The sequence below is a fragment of the Amblyomma americanum genome, chromosome 8, assembly GCF_052857255.1.
Source record: "Amblyomma americanum isolate KBUSLIRL-KWMA chromosome 8, ASM5285725v1, whole genome shotgun sequence".
In the NCBI taxonomy this organism is placed as follows: domain Eukaryota; kingdom Metazoa; phylum Arthropoda; class Arachnida; order Ixodida; family Ixodidae; genus Amblyomma; species Amblyomma americanum.
Genome location: NC_135504.1, coordinates 64377408 through 64398303, shown reverse-complemented (window position 1 = coordinate 64398303; position 20896 = coordinate 64377408). Strand labels below are relative to the sequence as shown.

General features: G+C 48.8%; 2 protein-coding genes and 1 long non-coding RNA gene across 3 annotated transcripts; 2 read left to right on the top strand and 1 right to left on the bottom strand.

Moving 5' to 3' along the window:
• Window positions 1–579: 579 nt before the first annotated feature.
• LOC144100388 (uncharacterized) lies at window positions 580–5518 on the bottom strand. The gene is made up of 2 exons (XR_013307637.1): window positions 5476–5518; window positions 580–1025 (listed from the first exon to the last, which is right to left on the bottom strand). It is a non-coding gene; the product is annotated as an uncharacterized LOC144100388 (long non-coding RNA).
• Window positions 5519–8366: 2848 nt separating this feature from the next.
• LOC144100387 (partner of xrn-2 protein 1-like) lies at window positions 8367–8989 on the top strand. Its single transcript, XM_077633353.1, has one exon. It carries the CDS (start codon window positions 8598–8600, stop codon window positions 8919–8921), a length of 324 nt encoding a protein of 107 aa, XP_077489479.1. The 5' UTR covers window positions 8367–8597; the 3' UTR covers window positions 8922–8989.
• A 3973-nt stretch (window positions 8990–12962) lies between these two features.
• Window positions 12963–14975, top strand: LOC144101797 (uncharacterized). The gene has a single exon (XM_077635013.1). The coding sequence runs from the start codon at window positions 13765–13767 to the stop codon at window positions 14146–14148; it is 384 nt and encodes a 127-aa protein (XP_077491139.1). The 5' UTR covers window positions 12963–13764; the 3' UTR covers window positions 14149–14975.
• Window positions 14976–20896: the final 5921 nt, after the last annotated feature.

Below are 20896 nucleotides of genomic sequence, written 5' to 3'. Positions count from 1 at the left end.
CTGCTTTGCTGGCTCCGGACCGATATATAGTTCTATAGACTTCGTGTGATATCTTCTTTAAATACACAAAAACATGAAAGCATTGGTATCAGTTATGTCTGCCACGAGTGAACGATAAGGGGACAGTTGGTATGACATGATTACAAGACATAAAACTGAGCAGGGGACTAGACACAGAAGAGAAGCAAACGGGACGAGCTCATCCTGTTTGCTTCTTCCCGTGTCTTGTCCTCAGCTCAGTTTTATATTTTGTAATCATGTCTGCCACGATTTTAAGACATACGAATGCATCCTTTTATTTTAAAAATACATATTTCACCTGTCTAGACAGTGCGTAGCGTTATCTAATACCCAATGTCATTGTCAATGGCAATGCAGTTATTATTGTTGTGTTTGATCATTCCACAATTCTGTGTGGATGTCGCGCTGCACAGAACAAGGCGTATTCGTTGGTATGATTACATAGCTAAACGTTTGTATACCTTCGACAAGCCTCTGTCACTGGGGCTCGTAGCTCTGCGAAGTGTTCTCACTCGCCAGCAGTAGGCGAAAACGTGCTGACACAAAATCAAAGGAAGGAACTTAGCGTAGAAATCATTTTTACTCCAGAAAATCTTCCCGCACAGGTGGCGATCACTCAGCCGACTGGTTCGTGTTCAAAGCACCGCTCTTTCTTCGGGCTTCGCTAGACGATGCGTACACTGCATCGTCGCGCCTTAAGCGCCGAATGCGGCTCAGTGGCTGTTAGACGAAACAGGGGCTCCCGCTTATGCCGTGACTGCAGCATCCCAAGGACGAAAGCCAGCACGGGCGAGCCTTGCACGGACCACAGGCACAGGGTGCGGGCGGCTCAGCGGGCCCGCGGGGTCGGCGTCAGGCTGTAGCCCGTCAGCGCGAGCAGCATCAACACCGCACCCACGGCCACCACCCGCAGGAAGAACGTCCAGACTCCACCACGCCGGCTGGAGCGACGGACTGCGCTCGGTCGCCTCATCGACGTGGGCTTTCGGAAAACGCCGGAAGGACTGCAGGTGGCAAAAAAGGGGGAGGGGGTGGCAGAGTGGGGATATAGGGAACCTTAATAATAATAATAATAATAATAATAATAATAATAATAATAATATAATAATAATAATAATAATAATTGGTTTTTGGGAAAGGAAATGACGCAGTATCTGTCTCATATATCGTTGGACACCTGAACCGCGCTTTAAGTGAAAGGATAAAGGAGGGAGTGAAAGACGAAAGGAAGAAAGCGGTGCCGTAGTGGAGGGCTCCGGAATATTTGCACCACCTGGGATCTTTAACGTGCACTGACATCGCACAGCACACGGGGCGCCTTAGGCGTTTTTCGTCCATAAAAACGCAGCCGGCCGCGGTCGGGTTCGAACCCGGGAACTCCGGATCAGTAGTCGAGCGCCCTAACCACTGACCCACCGCGGCGGGTATATATAGGGAACCTTAACTCCCACACAGGGACTAATTGGTTTTTTGGGGAAAGGAAATGGCGCGGTATCTATCTCATATATCGTTGGACACCTGAACCGCGCCGTAAGGAAGGGATAAAGGAGGGAGTGAAAGAAGAAAGGAAGAAGAGGTGCCGTAGTGGAGGGCTCCGGAATAATTTCGACCAACTGGGGATCTTTAAAGTGCACTGACATCGCACAGCACACGGGCGCCTCAGCGTTTTGCCTCCATAAAAACGCAGCCGCCGCGGTCGGTTCGGACCCGGGAACTCCGGATCAGTAGCCGAGCGCCACTAACCACTGAACCACCGCGGCGGGTGATACACACACACACAGGGACTCCGAACTTTTTTTCTGAGTGGGGGGGGGGGGGGCAAGACCACGAATTTATTTTGTTATGTATTTTGTTATTTATTTATTCATTTATTGCTTATTTACATAATAAATTTTATAGTATTATTACTTTTTATTTTTCAGTGTTCAAAGTTTATGCAAATTGTCACGTTGGGGCGCGAGAAAAGCTAGGCTTCAAAAATAAACTTTTTAAGGGGCTGACTCATACCCACTGCATGGCCCGGTGGCGGCTGTTAGCCACAAGTATGTTCAGCGGTCATCGAAGCGAATGCCTGCAGTTCTTGGCCGCGCTCAATTTAAGCTGCCAAGGGACTTTCGAGATAAGAAACCAAGCAACTACTACAACAATCTGGAAATATGTGGAAGCATTTTCACGTGGCCACGATCAATGGAGATGTCTGGCTGCATCTAGCATTACAAACAAAATCATAAAGCCGTGTGCCGGCGTTTTGAATGCGAACGATCAAACGGTGCAAAGATTCACGACAATATGAAACGAACTGAAATGGGCAGCGTTATATATGTGCGCACGAGGAGTGATCAACTGGTTAAGAAGGTTTGTGCATATTTTGTTTAAATTCTGGAATAATGATCATGTACACGGGTGAGACAGTCGACTTCTGTTGGGACATGACTGGTTTAGGTTACTCATATACGAAATGATTTACAACTGGATACGAAGCCAAGTAGCTAAGCTCAACTATGTTTTGCATTAAAAGTCCTAGAACTGAAGTGTTTCAATTGTCAGAAATCTGATCCAAGTACAAGCAATTAGAGACTGAATGGGGCGGGAGGGGGGGGGGGGGGGGCACACCCCTTGTCCCCTTGTTCCACAGCCAGGGAGTGGAAGATTTTGAGATAGTCCTGTGCGGTCATGTCATCAAGGGTGGACTCCGCTCACAGTCCTTCAGTCGACGCGTTCATAGGGTGGAAAGCAGTCGAGGCATATCTAATCTTTGTCACTCTTTTTCTCCCCGAGGGAGGGCGCGACATCTAGTTGGTTTGTTTTTCGCTTAGTTGCATTGTACAGCCAGCATCAATATGAACATTCGTAGTATATTCAACTACGGCTTACGACCTGAGCAGCGGAGGAAGTCGCTGCCAGGCATAACAAGGAGGCCACGACTGACAGCCGGAAGGCCACCCACAGAGCGGCGGCATCATAATTTGCTTTTCTTTTTGGCCTTAATATAATAATTGGTTTTTTGGGGGAAAGGAAATGGCGCAGTATCTGTCTCATATATCGTTGGACACTTGAACCGCGCCGTAAGGGAAGGGTAAAGGAGGGAGTGAAAGAAGAAAGGAAGAGAGAGGTGCCGTAGTGGAGGGCTCCGAAATAATTTCGACCACCTGGGTATCTTTAACGTGCACTGACGTCGCACAGCACACGGGCGCCTTAGCGTTTTTCCTCCATAAAAACGCAGCCGCCGTGGTCGGGTTCGCTAAATAAAGCTTGCCACCACACCACCCCAGGGCTAAAAAACACGCGCGGTCGAAGGAGGAAATAACAGTACACGAGCCTTCTCCCCTATATCCCTGTGATTTTTCTAGGGCTATGAATGTTCACATGGATTACCACCAGCCCGAACCGCGCGACACCGCCATGTCATTATGAGTTGACCGCTTTCGTTCCAGCTGATGGAAAGCAATATTTTTTTTCTAGTAGGACGACCCCTCATGCTCAAAAAGAAATTGAACCAAGCTTGCCGGCTTAGTGCAAAGCTCTTAAAGCTTTGATTAGCCATTTAGCCCGGAGTTTGGCCGAGGAGTCCACACCGTCAGCAGTAAAAGAGAGCCTAGCCGCGCTCATGGGAATCAGCGAAATGTGATCTGGCCACCTGTAATCTCCTACCCTCTCTCTTTCTTCCCTTGATACTTCTTTCTCTCCCCTGACTGTGAAAAGGGGATTGCCCTATCTTCACTTTACTATCTACCTATAGTGGCAGGTGTAAACCTGAATAGAAATAAATGAAATTAATCTCGTGTTTAGGTAAATTAAGTTAATCCACTGGGTAATTACGACGGAACGGCTGACGCTGTAGATTTCACGGTAGAATGCAGGGTTATATGGACTCAGCCAAAGCTATGACAGCTCTCTCTGTGAAGAAAAAACTGGAGGAGACACTTAAGCTCCGCCTTAAGGGTATGACGTGGTAGCGTAATGGGTTAGTTGTCATATATGCAGAAGGTCGTTACTTTACATTCGAAGACCCTTGGAAGTCCTCGTACCCCTCCTGGCGCAGTGGTGCAGCGGTTAAGCTATGTGCCGCTGCCCTGCGATGGCAGGTGCTGCCACCTGTGGGCCTTGTGCGGCCGAAGTTGCTCTCCCCGAGCAACCAATCATTAAGTGCCTCCGGCCAAGGTGGGCAGTTTGGTGACTATCCGGTGGGCAGGTTGTGATCACGCCGCAAGGTCACGTGACCTAGGCGACCCACCTGCCTTCTAGGTTGTTTCTCTGTAGACCACAGAAGAACCGACAACTGAGCGAGTTGGTGCATCATGGACGTGGTAAAAAACAGCGCAGCGACGACGGACAAGTAAACAAAGATGACGGACAAGCGCTGACTAACAACTGAGGTTTATTGAAAAAAAAACACAGGTAATACACTCAAAAAAAAAACAACCAGGATACATGCTTCTCCGAAAACACCTCTAATGATGGGAATCGTGATACTTAATCTCACAATCATGCAGAAGAACCGAAGCCGTGCTTACAAATGTTTCATCACTTATTTGCAGTTATTTGCAGGCATAGGGAAAAAGTACCAAGGGAACTGCGTGAGGCATATAACATCCACGTGAGTGGTGAAACATTTGTAAGCACAGCTTCGGTGCTTCTCCATGACTGTGAAATTAAGTATCACGATTCGCATGATTAGAAGTGTTTTCGGAGAAGCATGTATCCTGGTTGTTTTTTGAAGTGCATTAATACCTGTGTTTTTGCCATTAAACCTCGGTTGTTAGTCAGCGCTTGTCCGTCTTCTTTCTTCGTACGTGTCCGTCGTCGCTGCGCTGCTTTTTACCTCGTCTGTAGACCACCTGCCAGAGACAGAGCCGACGCCGGATTTCCAGGAGAACGGGGCCTTTAACGCTGTCCCGTTAAAAAACAGACGCTGGAGGATACAGGGCAGAAAGAGGCAGCTATTCTCATGCGTTTTGTTCCGTGTTCTGGCAAATGTGAACTACTACAGAGCGCTTTATCCAAGTACGATAGCCCTAATGCAATCACTTTCATAGTGATTCCGACTGTGCTATTAGTTTTCCTCGGCGACAACTTTTTTGGCAATGCAGTAGAGTCTATAGGCAGGAAAGGGATATAAATGGTCATTTGTCCCTTTGCGGTGTCGGGTGGGTTTCTCGTTATTGGGGCATGGGGGGAGGGGGGGGGGGGTGAAAGAGGGAAGTTGGAAAGACAGTGCGCGGTCGCTATAGGGTTGTGCAGCCCACTCCGCATGGCACCATAGACAACGGCCCGCTCCCTTCCATTTCCTGCCTAGAATCTGCTGCATTGACGAAAGGAGTTGTCCTCGAGTATATATATCCTTAAAAGGCCTGCGACACCGTCAATATCAACACTTCTGAAGGCTCGGGCTGCGTAAGAAACTCAGCGGTTCCCAAACAGCATAACGCTCTCTGAGTGCGCAGAAATTCTTACCGCCGCTTCCCACGCCGGATCCATTGCGGCGGTTGTGCATGCAGAGTCTTCTTCTTCGAGGCTCTGTCGCGGTCAAGTCTTCGTCGCCATCTTCCTCTACATGAAACGACCTTGAAAGCCCGTTTAAACTATTGGACGCGTTTGCATAACGGCTCGCCTGTGCTCCCGACACCGGTTAAAAAAGAGCTTAATTTTCAGCGGAATCGCGCACGTTGGAAATAGCTTTCCTAAACTTGGATGCCGGGCATAAATAATCGCGGCACTAATTTTAATGCGATAGTGTTAAGGTTCCTGTTGATGATGTCCTTAGTCTAAACGGCACATACCCACGGCGGGGGATTGGCAAGGGTGCAGGGTCCGTTCAGCAGAAAATCGGACGTATTGGCGCCCTCGTCGGCGTTGTGAGCAAAAAAAAGCAGGTGGCTCACCTGCCACCTATGTCACGTGATTTGTGACCATGAAAGCCTGCCCACTGTGGCAGGTGGCAGATAAATTAATCATTGGTCGCGAGAGGTTGTTCGTGAAGAGAAAACTGGCTCTCACAAGCCCCATCGGTGCCTGTGTTTGAAATACCCACCTGCAGGGGCAGTGGCACATCGCTTAACCACTGCATCACTGCGCCAGGGTACTGGGACTTCCCGCGATCTATGAATGCAGTGTATAGAATGACCAATTCCGCATATGTGGGCGTATGGCCAGATCCTAGGCGACAAAGAAGGGGTAGCCGATGCGAGTGGGATACCTAATGCTACCGCACTGTACCCTTTATGGTGGGCTGTGTTAAAAAATAGTGAAGAAAGAACAGTTCCCGTGTCTGCGAAGTGATACGTAAAGAGGACCCCAGGCCGCTGAAGGGATCCATTAACGGTATCGCGTCATACCCTCAAGGGGGGAGCTTTTAAGTGTCCCCTAGCAATAAAGTGTCCCCTCAAGTTTTTTAGGGTTAGTATAAATTTTGCTGCCGCTGGAGTGAAATACTACATATTTTAGCGTTTCAGCGCTCCTATCTCCTATCTATATATTTTTTTTGTTTCACAACTTCATTCACAAAAAATTGGAGAGCGCCTTATGGGCATGACGCGATAGCGTACAAAGTTAGGCTTTCCATTCTGAGCAGTTTGACACCTTCGAACACATTTTTTATTTTTTATATTGTTTCAGGTATTTAATGGATCAGTTGCACTCTAAATTTTATAAATTAGCATTATCAAGCATTTGCTTGACATTCTGAGCATTTCACACCTTTGAACCCCTTTTTCAATTTTTCGCTTTTTTCAGTAATCAATTAATTACAATAAATTCAGTAACTCGTCACTGCCTATCACAGCAATTAATCACCAGTCACTAGAACCTCAAATTACCATGATACGATTTTTTTACGCCCCCCCCCCCCCCCCCCCGATTATTTCCTACACACGGCGCCGACTACGCCGACGGCTTTTCAACTGAATGAGCTGTATACGCTATCGCGTAAAAGCAGCGCCAGCCTTCATGTCCTGATTTAAAAAAAAAAAAGGAGAAAGGGGCGACTTTCCTAACGGGCTCACCGAACACAAGGGCTCAAGAGGGCGCTTGTACATGGCGACGCTGACAGGTGGTGCTGTGGTGCTTCTGTGATTCGCAACAGATGACAGAGCAATAATGGGTCGCTGTTTTTGTGAGTGCATATTCCCTGAGTACTGATGTCACGTCCCAGCCTGCGGAAAGCGAAACCCAGACTCTAGGAGGGCAAAAAATTTCCTGCGGTAATTTATCTGAAGCAAAACCCGACAAATCTTCTCACGTTCTGTTGGTTCTGCAGACTGCTACCAGCAAAAAAAAAAAAAAATGAAAAGGGAAAAGAAAACGAACATTTCGTGCATGTACACCTTCAACAAAACAAAAAGTTCTTCACGAAAACAGCACTGACATCATAATCATCATCATCAGCCTGACTTACGCCCACTTCAGGGCAAAGGCCTCTCCCATATCTCTCCTATTAACCCTGTCTTTTGCCAGCTGCGGCCACCGTATCCTCGCAAACTTCCTAATCTCATCCGCCCACCAAACTTTCTGCTCCCCCCTGCTACGCTTGCATTGTGTTGCAATCCACTCCGTTGCCCGAACAGCGGTTATCTTTCCCTCGCATTGCATGCCCTGCCCAAGCCCATTTCATCCTCTTGATTTCGACTGGAATGTCATTAACACGCGTTTTTTCCATCGCCCACTCTGCTTGATTCCGGTCACTTAACGTTGCAACTATTTACGTTCACGTGAACCCCAGTGATCCTGCAGTCAATTATACGAACCCTGTATCGCTGTCAGTGTCGACTGAATAAAAACGAACACACCTAAGGAAGGTAGGCCTGCGATGGGACGTTGATTACGACTATCACAAGTGGGCTTATGATAATGGCTTTATCGCGAACTTTTGCCACTTGTTAAAAGAGGCTTGTTTACACTCCTTCTTTCTCTCCCTTTCTCATTATGCCTAATGGCAAGCATCTCAAATAAAAAAAAACACTTTATTACTGCCGAAATAAAAGAAGACCGAGAAAAGAATATTTAAAGTGCGACTGTTGACTGAACTTCGTCGACTACCACAGCCGGCGGGCCGCGTGCTATCATGGCCACCAAATACAAAGCTTTTTAACCTTCCAGTTGAGAAACCCCCGTTCGAAAATCGGCCATACCCTGCGGTCAAATTGTGTAGTGTCGCAAATGATGGCGACACCTATTAGCTGGCCTGCCAACTATATCGGTGGCGCCCTGCAACTTTCATTTCTCTACATGGTTCGTCCGCTGATCCACATTTCGAAGATCGTCTGAAATCCCCAGGTGGCGCAACAGTCTGGAAACATGACAATGTATAGCGGCAGGTTTGGTGCATAGGGCCCTAGGCGAGTTTCTCAAAGTGGTTTAAGCAGAGCTCTGGCCGGACGGGAATCAGTGAACCGAGCCGCTCTCCTGCTGGCAGCTTCCTAGCTGCCGTCCCGGTCTTCTAGGCGCGATATCACACGCCGTCGTTGCAGCGAGTACCCTAAGGCTCAGTCTGCAACGTACTGAAGAGACGTACAGGACCTACTCGTGTGGCCGGCGGCTTCAGCGCTACCGTGGCGTCCAGTCAGCCAGCCCTGTCCCGGATGGAGCGGCCCATCGATGAGTACCGCCAGCCCTGGGAGAGCGCCGAGCACTGGGAGCTGCGGCGCGCGTTCATCGAGGCCAACCGGGATAAGGTCGGGGAGGCCAGGCTGCTGAGCCTGTCCCACGCCTGCGTCAACATGGTGCTGCTGGACTGCGAATACCCATTCGCCGTCACCGCGCAGGTGGCCGCGCTCCTCAAGAACGTGACCGCGATGCCGGAGCTGCTGGAGAAGCTGCACAAGCACCGCGACGTCCTTGTCCCCAAGGAGATCAAAGGAGGCGCCACAAAGAAGCCGCGCTTTCCCCCGCTGACCCTGATGTAGCCCAGCGGCCTGAAGCGATGGCCACCTGTCTTCCGTGGCCAGTTCATTAAAGGAAACAAAAATTTCAATCCTAATCGATCCGTCCTTTTAATTCCGAGACCATTTTGATTGGGATCAGTTGCATATGACGCAACGCGGTGGATCACTGGCGGAGGCGTTCAGCGACTGAGCTCACGGTGGCGGGATTATATTAAGCGGCGACGGTCTCATTTCCTTCAAGGAGCTACGCGAAAGCAAAAGGTCGGTAGACCTAGACACTTTAGACTGTTTACGTGTTCTCGAGAAGGCGTAAGCCTGCCCGCACATTCTCTGAACGCAGTTGTCGCGCGGCGCGATGTAACCCTTTCTACGCAGTTGGGAACTCTACCTTTCTGGCCGCCGCGGTGGCTCAGTGGTTATGGCGCTCGGCTGCTGGCCTGAAAGATGCGGCTTCGATCCTGGTCGCGGCGGTTGAATTTCGATGGAGGCGAAATTCTAGAGGCCCGTGTACCGTGCGACGTCAGTGCCCGATAAAGAACCCCAGGTGGTCTAAATTTCCGGAGCCCTTCACTGCGGCGTCCCTCATAGCCTGAGTCGCTTTGGGACGGTAAACCTCTATAAACTAAACCATAAACCAAAATATCTACCTCTGCATGGTTCCACGTAGCCACCGCCGCGACGCCACCGCACCCCTTCTGATCTGAGGGCTAACTTCGCGAAGGCAGTCACCGTCTTAGCACGGCCCGCGCTCCGCCTTAAAGGTATGACGCGATTGCGAATGGGTTATTACCCATTAGTGCAGAAATGGTCTCTAACATTCATAGATCCCTGGGAGACTTCGTGCCCCTACTGTCGCTGTGGTGCATCGGTTAAGCAATGCGTCACTTCCATGAGATAGGAGGTGCTGCCACCGGTGGGACTTGTCAATCCGGGTTGTCCCGAGAAAACTCGCGCAACCAGTCAAATTTAACCGCCACTTGTCAGGTTGCATGAGAACGCCACCTTTAATGGATATCATCGAGTGTCATCACACATTCACACACCACAGGCCGGTTTTCGCTTCGGGCGGGGTTTTCGGGCGAGAGAGAGATTGAGCAAACCTTTATTGCGCAGAGTATGAGCCAGCGCAGATGGTGAATGCCGGCATGTTCTTGGTCCGCGTCCCTAGTCCGAGATGCCGCAAGATCCCGCCGACTCGCGAGCCCGGCGTGCGAGGGCAGCTTGTGCCGTCGCACTCGAGGAGGAAGGCCTCCCAAGCCTCTTTAGTGGCGGTGGGGTGGGGAGGGAAGTGGGGACTGTTGACAGGCCCACACCACGTGGGATAGAGAACAGAGCTCGTCACAGTGTGGGCACAAATGATTCACTTTCGCGTCGTAGCGAGCAGCCATGGCGGGACACCAGTAGGTGTTCGTCTGTACGTAGCTGTCGCAGAATGCGTTTGTCTGCCTTCGACAGCCCCTCTGCCAGTGAAGGGAACTGGCGATGCCTGTCTTTGTAACAGTCGATGATTTCTCGAAGCCGCAGAAGCGGTCGGCTAGGTTCATCGGTTGGGGAAGACGTGGAAGTAGGTGCCCGGAAGATAAGTGCTCGGGCAGCCGCATTCGCAGCTTCGATACCACGGAGTCCCTGCAGTGGGCCAGCGCCCACACGATGCGTCTAGGCGTGAGTTCGGCGTCTCTAACAGCGTTGTAGAGTACGTGATAGGCTAGAGGACATAACTCGCCATTGACATAGCTATCGCAAGCGAAACGCGAGTCTGAAATGACAACCTTGCTTTGGGGGTCTGCGACCGCGAGGGCGGTAGCGACTTCTTCGGCCCGGTGCGCATTCTAGGCGTGGAAGGGGAGCCCATTGGTTTGAAAGTTCTGGTGGACTACGCGGCTGCCCTGTAGTGGCCCGACGGAGTCGGACCCGAGACGTCAACGTAGAACACGCTGGGTTTAGAACCATGTTATGCATTCAGCGCCCGAGCACGCCGGCTTTCGTGTGTATGAGCACGTGTGGAGTCAAGTTGTGTGGCAGGGGTTCGACGTATAGCCTGTGCCGCCACAGCTCGAGATACGGAGTGGTTCCTCCGGGACATAGGGTATGCTTATGTTGAGGACCCTTAATAGACGGCGTCCTGGCCCCGTCTGCTGCAGTCTCGTGTATTGATTGATAAGATGAGCCTCTCTCAACTCCGAGTAGGTGTTGAGCACCCTCACGGCCGTGAGGTGGGCCGTGGAGGTAGTGATCGGGAGGTCCAGAGCTATATATAGCCCGTTTCACGACTTTGCGAATAATGACGTCTAACTGCTTTGTGTTAGCTGCACTCAGGCGGAGGCACGGCGCCGAGTACAGGATACGATTAGTGATATAAGCTTGAGCCAGGCGGAGCGCATCGCGTCCGCGCAAGCAACCGCGCCGGTTAGACACGCGTCGTAGCATACGGCCTACCATTTCCCACACGCGCTTGATTTTGGCTATGGTGGTGTCGGATTTTAGCCAGCAATGAATGTGTAAGCACAAGACTCTGATCTCGTCAACCCCGTGGAGGACAATGCACATCGCGGTGTTGCAGGCACGAATGTGTAGTAGCTCGGACTTGGCTGGGGCACAAGCGAGCCCACGAGTTGTTTTAAGTCTCAACTATGGTTGCGCTTGCTGGAAGTTTTGCTCCATCTCAACGACGCTGCCTTGGTTAGCCCATAGCGTGATATGTCGTCGCCATACATAGCGTGGTGCACCCCCTCCACCCGCTGCAGGAGGGAAGGTAGCTCCAGCATTGCTATATGTTGAACAGCAAAGGCGAGAGCACAGCGCCCTGACGAGTGTCCCTAGTCCCCGTGCGGTAAGGTCCGTACTGCTGATCATCGAACCGGAGCAGTGCCTGCCGTTGGGAGAGGAAGTCCCGGACGTATAGCTGAACGCCTTGGCACCGCAGTTGGTGCGGCTGATGTTGGACACTATGCTGCCGTGTTTGACGTTATCGAATTCAAGAGTGCCCGTGCATGGTGTCTGCAAACAGGCCCTTGGATTCGAGATAGGAATACCGGTCTCGAACCGCCGTCTCCAGGAGTTTCCCAACGCTTGAGGTCAACGAAATGGGTCCCAGGTTGTCAAAGTGTACCGTCTTTGTGGGCTTAAGAATGAAAGCTACGAGGGAGGTTTTCCATTCGCTAGGAAGGGGAGTCCATCCCAAATCAGACTGATGCAGTCGAGTTGAATGTACGCCTGGTTGGGCAGGTTCGCAAGCAGCGTAACTATGCCAGTACGCGTAAAAGAACCCTCAGGCGATGGAATATAAAACGGAGTACTGGATTACAGCGCCTCTCATGACCACGTTGAAGCTTAGCTATTGTCGGCCGCGACAAAGTCGTTAGGGTGCTCTGCTAGTGAGCCGTAGGACCCGAGTTCAATCCAGGCCGTCACGTTTCAACAGAGACGAAACGCGAAAGGCTCCCGAGTGATGTACGGTGCCAGCGAACGTTGCAGAACCCCAGGTGGTCGAAATAATTCCCGAGTTCTCCACTACGGCACCTCTGCACTCCCACCTTCCTCTCTTCCCATACGGCGTGGTTCGGGTGTGCACCGAGATGTGAGGCAATTACTAGTACTGCTCCATTTCCTTTCCTCGAAAAACCAGAAACCAACATCAAAGCCCGCCAAAATTAAATGCCTTTCTTGCCAGCACTTCTCTTATAATGTATCGTTAGAGGACAGACTGGATCCTGGCAGTAACAGACCTGTTAATTCTGCTCCAGGTGGAACACGCGCAACTTTGAGCGATAAAAAGTTTGGAACAGACTCTCTTAATTTTACGTCCTTATTTTTAATATTCGATGACACGAGCCTGAACGTGTTTAGCGCTTCAGGAAAGAAAACCATCAGCGATGCCCGGCGCTTTTATTTTAATCGACGCAGATATAAGCCATCCTTACAAAAGCGATGCGCGCGAAATTTCAAAACGAAAGCTTGAACGTTGCACTGAATTAACACGAGGTGCAACAATATATAGCAACATAGAGCGAACACGGAGGGGATATGCACGCGAATATTCTGCTGTCGTGTCACAAGGCCGCAACTGCTAGCTACAACATCAACGCCGGAATATACAGCTGTACGCTGCGAATCGTTTGGCATTCCCGGGCACGGCAACAATTTCGTCAGTTGGCTCGAGAGCGAGCTTCAAGTTCACTGGAGCCAAAATATGAGTTTCAGGTTAGCAATACTTCGATCTGGGCAACTTAAGCGATTTTAGAGCTGTGAGCGGACTCATGACGAAGTAGTACGGGCCTTATTGTGCGTTTTGATCACTTTCGTGTGCACGCGGGAGCTATGTCCACCGTCGTCCTTGTTACCTTGCTCCCTGCCAACGGGCCTCAGAGGCGTCGGTTTCGTCGTTGGTTTGAGAGGGACAAGCGGTGTGAGCGGCGTCACCTTGCCAGGCGCCACACACGACGGCTTCGCCAACGGCGTCACACTTATCGGTTTCAACGCGACAGGCGCATTCGAAATCACGACAGGCCGGGGTTTCGAATGCGAAACTGACAACGGTTTCGGTTCCAGTCTTGCCAGCGGCTTCGGCATTGTGGCCAGCAAGGTTGCTATTGACTTCGGATACGGGCCCTCTGCTGGCTTGCTGCTGTTACCGCTGCTACTCTGTTGTTTGTCCGAGCGCTTGGGCATCGTGGACACTTTTGTTGTTCCTAGCGCGCAGTAGTGCGGTTGATTTCTGACCGTTCACTTCATGGCGCCTAATTCGTAATCACGCACAAGTAGGCTTTATACGTTGTAGCCAGGAGCGAAGCGCCGAGCTGCGAGGCGTCCGGTGGTCCCTGTCGCGTCATTTGTGAAAGCTCACTGTTGGCCGGTGGCGTCGAAGATGCAGCGGCCCATCGACGAATACCGCCAGCCCTGGGAGAGCAAGGAGCACTGGGAGCTTCGGCGCGAGTTCCTCGTGGCCAACGAGGGCAACTTCAGCGAGAACCGGCTCCTGTGCCTGGCCCAGGCGTTCGCCAACGTGGAGCTGCTGGGCTGCACCTACCCGGCAGCTGTCATGGCGCAGGTAAACGAGCTGGCCAAGAACGTCACCGCCCTCTCGGTGGTTCAGGAGAAGCGGCGGGAAAACAGTCGCGTGCTCTTCGTGAAGGGCGAAGACGACGACGCCAAGAGGAGGAAGACTTCGTCTTCGTTGGGCACCTACACCCGCGCTCCCAGGTTCGACGACCAGTCACGAATGCGCGCCTCCGCTTTCTTTCAACGTTGAAGAAGGCGCGCGCGGTCTTCCCGCCAACGGGCAAGTTTGTGCAAAGAGCCTAAGCTTGTAGAGCCCACGAGAGAGCGTAGGAGAACCTTCGTGCCAGAACCGTGCCCCGTGGTTCAAGAAACCCTCCGTACCCTTCGGAAACAGTGCCTACATGACCGCATTGTGCAGTTTTGCCGGTTGGAACAGTCACTGAAAGCATCGTTGCGTTAGTAGAGGGAAAACTGACGCCAACCAATAGTTTAACTTTGCCCAACGTTTCGGGGCCAACTCCGTCCCTTCTTGCGCTGCTGGCACACTTTAGTCACCCCTGAAGAAGGGACCAAGTTGGTCCCGAAACGTTGGGCAAAGTTAAAATATTGGTTGGCGTCAGTTTTCTCTCTCAACTATCTCAAAACCCAATCAGACGGACTACCGTCGAAGATGTTTTCGTTCAAAACATCGTTGTGTTGTTTCTAAATCGCGCCGTATTGCATCTTCGACTTACTTGCGCTGGCTGAACTAGTTCGGGAGATGCAGCTCGGTTTACCCTGCGCTTGCCAACGGCAACCATGTTTGTGGTACCCTTCAACGTAGCAGTGGACAATGCTCTCCTCTTAACATTTGGCTCGAACAGTTTCCTAGGCCTTGCCATCGACTTTCGGGGTGCCATTGTCGCTGTAGTGATGGAGGAACTGTGTGTTCCGCCCTGTTTGGGGTTTTTGTAGTGCCCAAAGCACAAATGTGCATATTCTGCTTGGCGTAAGCCAATAGTGCAGTGTTTGTATACAACTGCGTGTAACGAAAATGGTTCATTTTTTCTCCATTGACCAATAAAATCTTATTTCGCATATTGCCTCATCTTGTTACATTGTGCAGCTGGTGTAATCATTTGCACAGCTTGAGTTGGCTGTTGCTGCTATTGGCAGCCATCTACTTCGGCTAGCTGCCGTCTGCAGAAGTAATCAAAATATGCCAGGGGGCCATTCAGCTCTGCCGTCAAATGCAGGGATCACTAGTGGCGGGCCATCATCTGGTATAAGTAGCCGGCACATTCAAGGATGTACTTAGTTTACAGCCTGCAGACGAACTGTATGTGCTGCACACAGAAAAACTTTATTAGGCCTTGCTTTATAATTGCATGCAAAGCAGTAACATGCCGCAAGGTTCAGAGTTGCTTGGTGTTTGGCCAAGTGAAGCATGCTTGCTGCACAGTGCCACTTGCATCACTACAAGACTGCAATTGCAGGCTGTTACTGTTTTTCAGGTTATACCCTGTGTGCATGAGCAAAAGCTAGAGCATAACTTGTAGTCGATTATTATTATCTTTACTCTCTTTAGCTCGGCAGGCCTGCATGCACATTAGCACTGATGGCGTGTCGGTCCACTTAATCATCGACGCGCAATGAAGAGCCTTTTTTACCTGTGCAGATATTTTTTTTTGCAGCCTTTGTATTGATTAAAAATTCTATATCACTTTCAAGGCGCTGTGTTCACAAATGTGGAAGTGATGTGAGCACTGTCAAATTCCTCGTATACTGGATGCAACATTCAGGTTAGTAAAATCTAGAGGCCTCAAAAATTGTGTGCTTTAAAACTACAGACACCTAATTCTATTGTGCGTTTTCTTCCTTCAAATGATGCATTATAATACATCACAACGTGGTATTCACCTACGGCGACTAAATAATTTATAATTGAATTTCTTGTCTCGTGCTGTTTCGGTTTCATCAACCGAACGATAACTGCGATGTGTAGGTCAACTTTAGATCGCTTGAGACAAAGAAAAACTGCAATATAAACACTGATATGCAGTTTAAACTCGCTACAGCACTTAAACCAGCCTGTTTCAGAAGTTAAAATTACAACAAAACGACGAATTAGCATTTATATTGCACTTTCTTTTCATGCCTCGAATGACCTAAAAGTGGACTACACATCACAGTCATTGTTTGTTTGACAAAACCGAAACAGCGTCAAGAAGATCATAAATTATACAGCAGTTATAGGTGAATACCACATGGTGGCTCATGTATTCTAAAGTCCAACACATCATTTGAAAGAAGAAAACATGCAAGCAAAAATTTGGTGTCTAGTGCTTTCAATATCAAGCCACCCACAAAATAAATGCAGAACATTTTTTAAATGGACAGTGTTTTACAGTAGCCTTGATACAACATCAGTGCGTGTTTTCATTTGCTTTTTGGAAGCATGAATGCTTAAGGCACCCGATACGTGCCGATTTGTTTAGATAACTCATAAGACAGAAATTAGGCAAAAACAATTCATGCTTTGACAGCAGCTAGAGTCGTGGCATGGATTTAAATTGCACAATTAGTCATTAGAGAAGGCGGAAATTTCTTTTGCAAATCCTTGATGTGCTCCATACAAGAATTTCAAAATTTTCTCCTCATCCGATAATTAGCGCATAAGGGGATATGTCCTGTACCCTTGTCTTCGCAGTCAGCTTTCATCTTCAACTGCTTCAACTAGAAAATCAGTAACTTCCGTGCTCTCAATCACAGCTTCCTGGAGCAGAAAAGTAATAGTCCAATTTTTCTAGTGCAAAAGAATGCAACCTCGCCATTCCTTTTCTAGCGCTCCTCACAGCCAATACAGAGCTGTCAAGCAAACAAGACAATGGTTGCAATGAAATCTAAATATGTAAAAAAAATTTGTACGCTACATAAGAGCCAATCTGATGATAGCAAAGAGTTTCTTCTCCACACAGAGCTACTGGGGCCACTTGTTTCAGAAAGCGTTTATTCCACACTCGAGCCCATTGTCATTTATTGAACTGTCCCAAGCAGGCTTGCTTGGTTGCTCACTGCAAAACCTGATGCCTTGCTATGCTCAGGGCCCTGGAGATTTTGTATTACCATAAGCCTTCTGGTCTCCATGCAACACAAGGCCCCATTTTCAGGTCGTAAGATGTTAAAGGAATCTTCCATTTTTTAGTGCGACTCTTAGGCGCCCGTTCCTGGCTTCTGCGTTGTAGTAGTCGGCGTAACCGGTTGTCCATTCCTCTGCTCTTGCCATGGCAGGTAGGAGCAAAGCAAAAGCCAGCTGGAAGGTGGCTACCACAGGGTGGCTAGCAACGTAACACGCCACTTGCCAGCTCTGAAGAGCTGCACTCAAATTTCGCAATTACCTATTATCGTAATCGTCTTGCAATTTTTTTTTACAGCAAGGAAAAACTGAACCAAGCCGTTGTTTTGCAGATGTACCTTGATTTTTCTCAACAGTACACACAGACAGCTGTTATCGAACAATGTGCTGGACACAATAAAGCACCTTATTAATACACATGTAGTGCAGATTACTATGGGTTCAAGCAGCAAATACTACTGCAATCTCCTTGTATTGGCAAGATTTTGAAGCCTTCAGCAGGAGGTCATGTAACCTTGCAACCTGCTAGGGTGCATCTGCATTGCTAGTGCTATACTACGACGACCCTGGTGTTCTGCACGTTCACCTGCATGTGTTCGCCTGTCCAGTGCCATGCACCTCGCTGAAGTAGTGTTATGCAAGCTCTACAGTGTTGTACAAGAAAAATGTGGATCAGTGGTTACTAGGGTGGAATAGTGGCATTTATTTCTGTGCACTTTGTATGGGTCAGGGTAAGTGAAGGAAAACTTTCCATTTGATTATAAAAACGTACAACTACGCAGGGGACAGGACACAGAAATAGGCAGGTGTTCTCTTCTGTGTCTGCTCCCCTGCGTAGTTGCATGTTTTTATAATCATGCCATACCAACCAGCCCCTTGTCATTCGCTCGTTGCCATTTGAATGTGCCATCACGCGACTCCAATGGAGACGTTCACTTTCAGTACAAGCAATAGAATAGTTGATGATAGAATAACCAAGGGATGACACTTCATCTTTACTCCTCCTGCATGAGTACATGTCAGCAGCCCTCGTATCCAACGCAGCACTGAAACCACACATTGGTGGTGCCATCTCGATGAAAGCTCTGAAAACGTTGAAGCCCGTCGCGGTGCACCTCAGCTTAGGATCACATGTAGTTGCGATGGACCATGTGCACACACCGAATGATTTTGGCAGGCATTCTCGAGTCATGAATGAAAGTCTATTGGTACCCCCCAAAAAGAAAGCATACAAGAGTTGTGTCGTGCCTATCTTCACCCGTGGGGATGCAACTTGGAGGTTAATGAACAGGCTTCAAGTTAAATCGCAGGCAACACACCGAGCTGTCGAAAGGAAATGAATGAAGCAACTCTAAGACAGAAGAGAGCAGAGTGGGTCAGGGAACAAATGCAAGTCAATGATATCCTAGCTGAAATCAGGAGGAGGAAGTAGGCTTGGCTCAAGCATGTAATGCAGATACATAACCAATGGGAATCCCATGTCTTTGCTTCTATCCGTTTAGGCCTAAGGTGGATGTGAAAAAGAGCACACAACCATTTAGAAAAATGGCCAAATTCAGTTAATAATGACTGGCTTTATAGTGAAACAGTCTGCTCTAAGCAATTGCAGTACAATTAGTTTCAAAACCAAGCGGGTAAAGGAAAGGTGGGGCTGAGGCATCCATACAAACACTTGAGGGGTAAGTGAATTTTCTGAGGACAGCATGCTAGCACAACATGCTCGAAGCTAAATGTGCGCTTGGCATACCTGCAGTTAACCCTGCAAAGGATATCGTCTGCGTTGCTAATGCGGCGCATGGGGACTGTTGGTACAATATGACAGAAAAGGACTGCAGCGAAAAAGTACACAACTTAAAATGTAGAGACAAGGATGCACGCTTATCTGCCTGCCATCCTGTTTTTTTGCACTGCAGCCAATTTTTGTGTTTTTGTGCCACTCGATTTTGTTTTCCCCGACAATCTTTTTCCTGGTTGCAACATGGAAAGCCAAACAAAAAGGCACTAATGCATTACAGTTTAACAAAAAAAAATGATAGCTTACTATATCTTCTAAAACAGAATACAGCTCAGTGACCGAGAGAAAAAGTAGCTACACTATGCGACTGAAGAACGCAACAGCAGATGCCAGACCCTCCAAACAATAACGTCCACCAAACTGTCATGACATCGCAGTTGATCCCGTTGCACCTGCCAGCCAGCTACAATGTCGTTTCAGCAGGTACAAAGGGATTAACAGCAATGTTATAACAGCCGGTAGACACAATTGGCAGGAGGGTCTCCTTTGAGGGGCATTTTAGTAGTATCCGACTACAGTAAAAATAGTGGCAGAATTAGTCATTTAGAAGGCTCAGACTTCTGTGGTGTGCTGTGTTCAGTAATGTGCATAACTCAAATGGTGACAGCAGACCCATATATTCCCTTCAGGCATATATGGCTCTGGGTGACAGCATTAACTCTTTGTGGCACAGCATCTACGTTGCACACTTTTCAAACTTACTTCCAAGCATCCAGAATAGTTTACACAAAGTCAGTGATGCTAGCTACGTTTGAAGTCCCCTCTTCTAGACGGAATGGTATGGCCATCTTGTGCATAGAAAAAAATGACCGCTCTTCAAAAACAATAAATATTGCGATGAACGTCGCAAAGTTCGACGGTGTGCCTGGGAAGTGCTTTCTGGTGCTGTAATTTTTTTTCTTCTCTCATACAGTGAAATTATTTACTAAAGGACACTGTAGCTGAGTTTTCGTGGTGGATCCACGATGGCCAGTTTGCTCACAATCCAGTGGGTGGGTTGTGATGCCACAAGGTCACGTGACCTAGGCGGCCCGCTTGCCTCCTCGGTTGCTCTCTGGACTCCACCTGCCAGAGTCATACTCGTCATTTTTCGTTCACAAAGCCGATAATTTTCTGGGTAACGGTGCCTTTAATGATGTCGCATTAGAATATCGCCCACAGCCACTGCGCAACCATCTAAAGTGGGCATCCCACACACACACACTGTAAGCAAAGTTCTTTCCAGCTACTAAGGTTAGCTGATGCTGCAAATCAGGGAGAAGTTGCCCACAGGATGTTCTCTCATTGCATGGTGCATCAAAGACAAGCCTATCTGCAAGCAAGATCCAGACGTTTCCTTCTGTACATCAGTTTCATTTGCTCCACATTACACTGATGCTGTGGTGCAACATTCACCAATTCACTGCATAATTCTCTCTGGTGGACATGTGTTGTGTATGCCCTGTTTTGAGTTTCTGTGCTTTCAGAGACTCAGAATGCAGCAGCCTCATTTTTCATTCCACAGGGTGTTGAATTTCTTTCTAGAACAGCACCAAGGATGTTAATAGGAAGTTTTGCGTACGGGGCTGAAACACACTATCAAGTGATGAAATCGAAAGATGCTAGCACGCTTGAATGAAAGCTTGGAATGTCTTCTTTCTCAGGGGCACATCAGTTTTCTATACAGTTCCCAGCAACAGCTGACGAGAATAAAGACAGCTGTATTACTTTACCCACCATGCAGCCTGGATGTGGTGTGATCAGACTTGAGCATCTTTCTGAGGCTGAAAGATCACCCGAATGGCCCAGTGCACTCTACAGCTGTCAGAGGTCACCAGTGCAGGGTATCTTTGGTGTCATGAATCATCAGTGGCACCTCTTCTAAGTCACAGAAAAGAGGACGTTTTGCAAACATCACCTGAATAAAACAGCTTTCATTTCCATCACTTCAAAACTATACTGAATATCCCCTCAACCATTGGGTAATTAATCATCACCCAAAATAATCTGAATAGTCTCAAATTCGAAAGCCTAACATGAAAAAAAAAAAAAGGCACATTCACTCCAAAAAAATCAGGAACTAGACAAATTCAAGCGAATGTTACGGCA

Excerpts from the sequence above, each read along its gene's own strand:
- LOC144100387 (XM_077633353.1), top strand. The coding sequence starts at position 8,598 with ATGGAGCGGCCCATCGATGAGTACCGCCAGCCCTGGGAGAGCGCCGAG.
- LOC144101797 (XM_077635013.1), top strand. The coding sequence starts at position 13,765 with ATGCAGCGGCCCATCGACGAATACCGCCAGCCCTGGGAGAGCAAGGAG.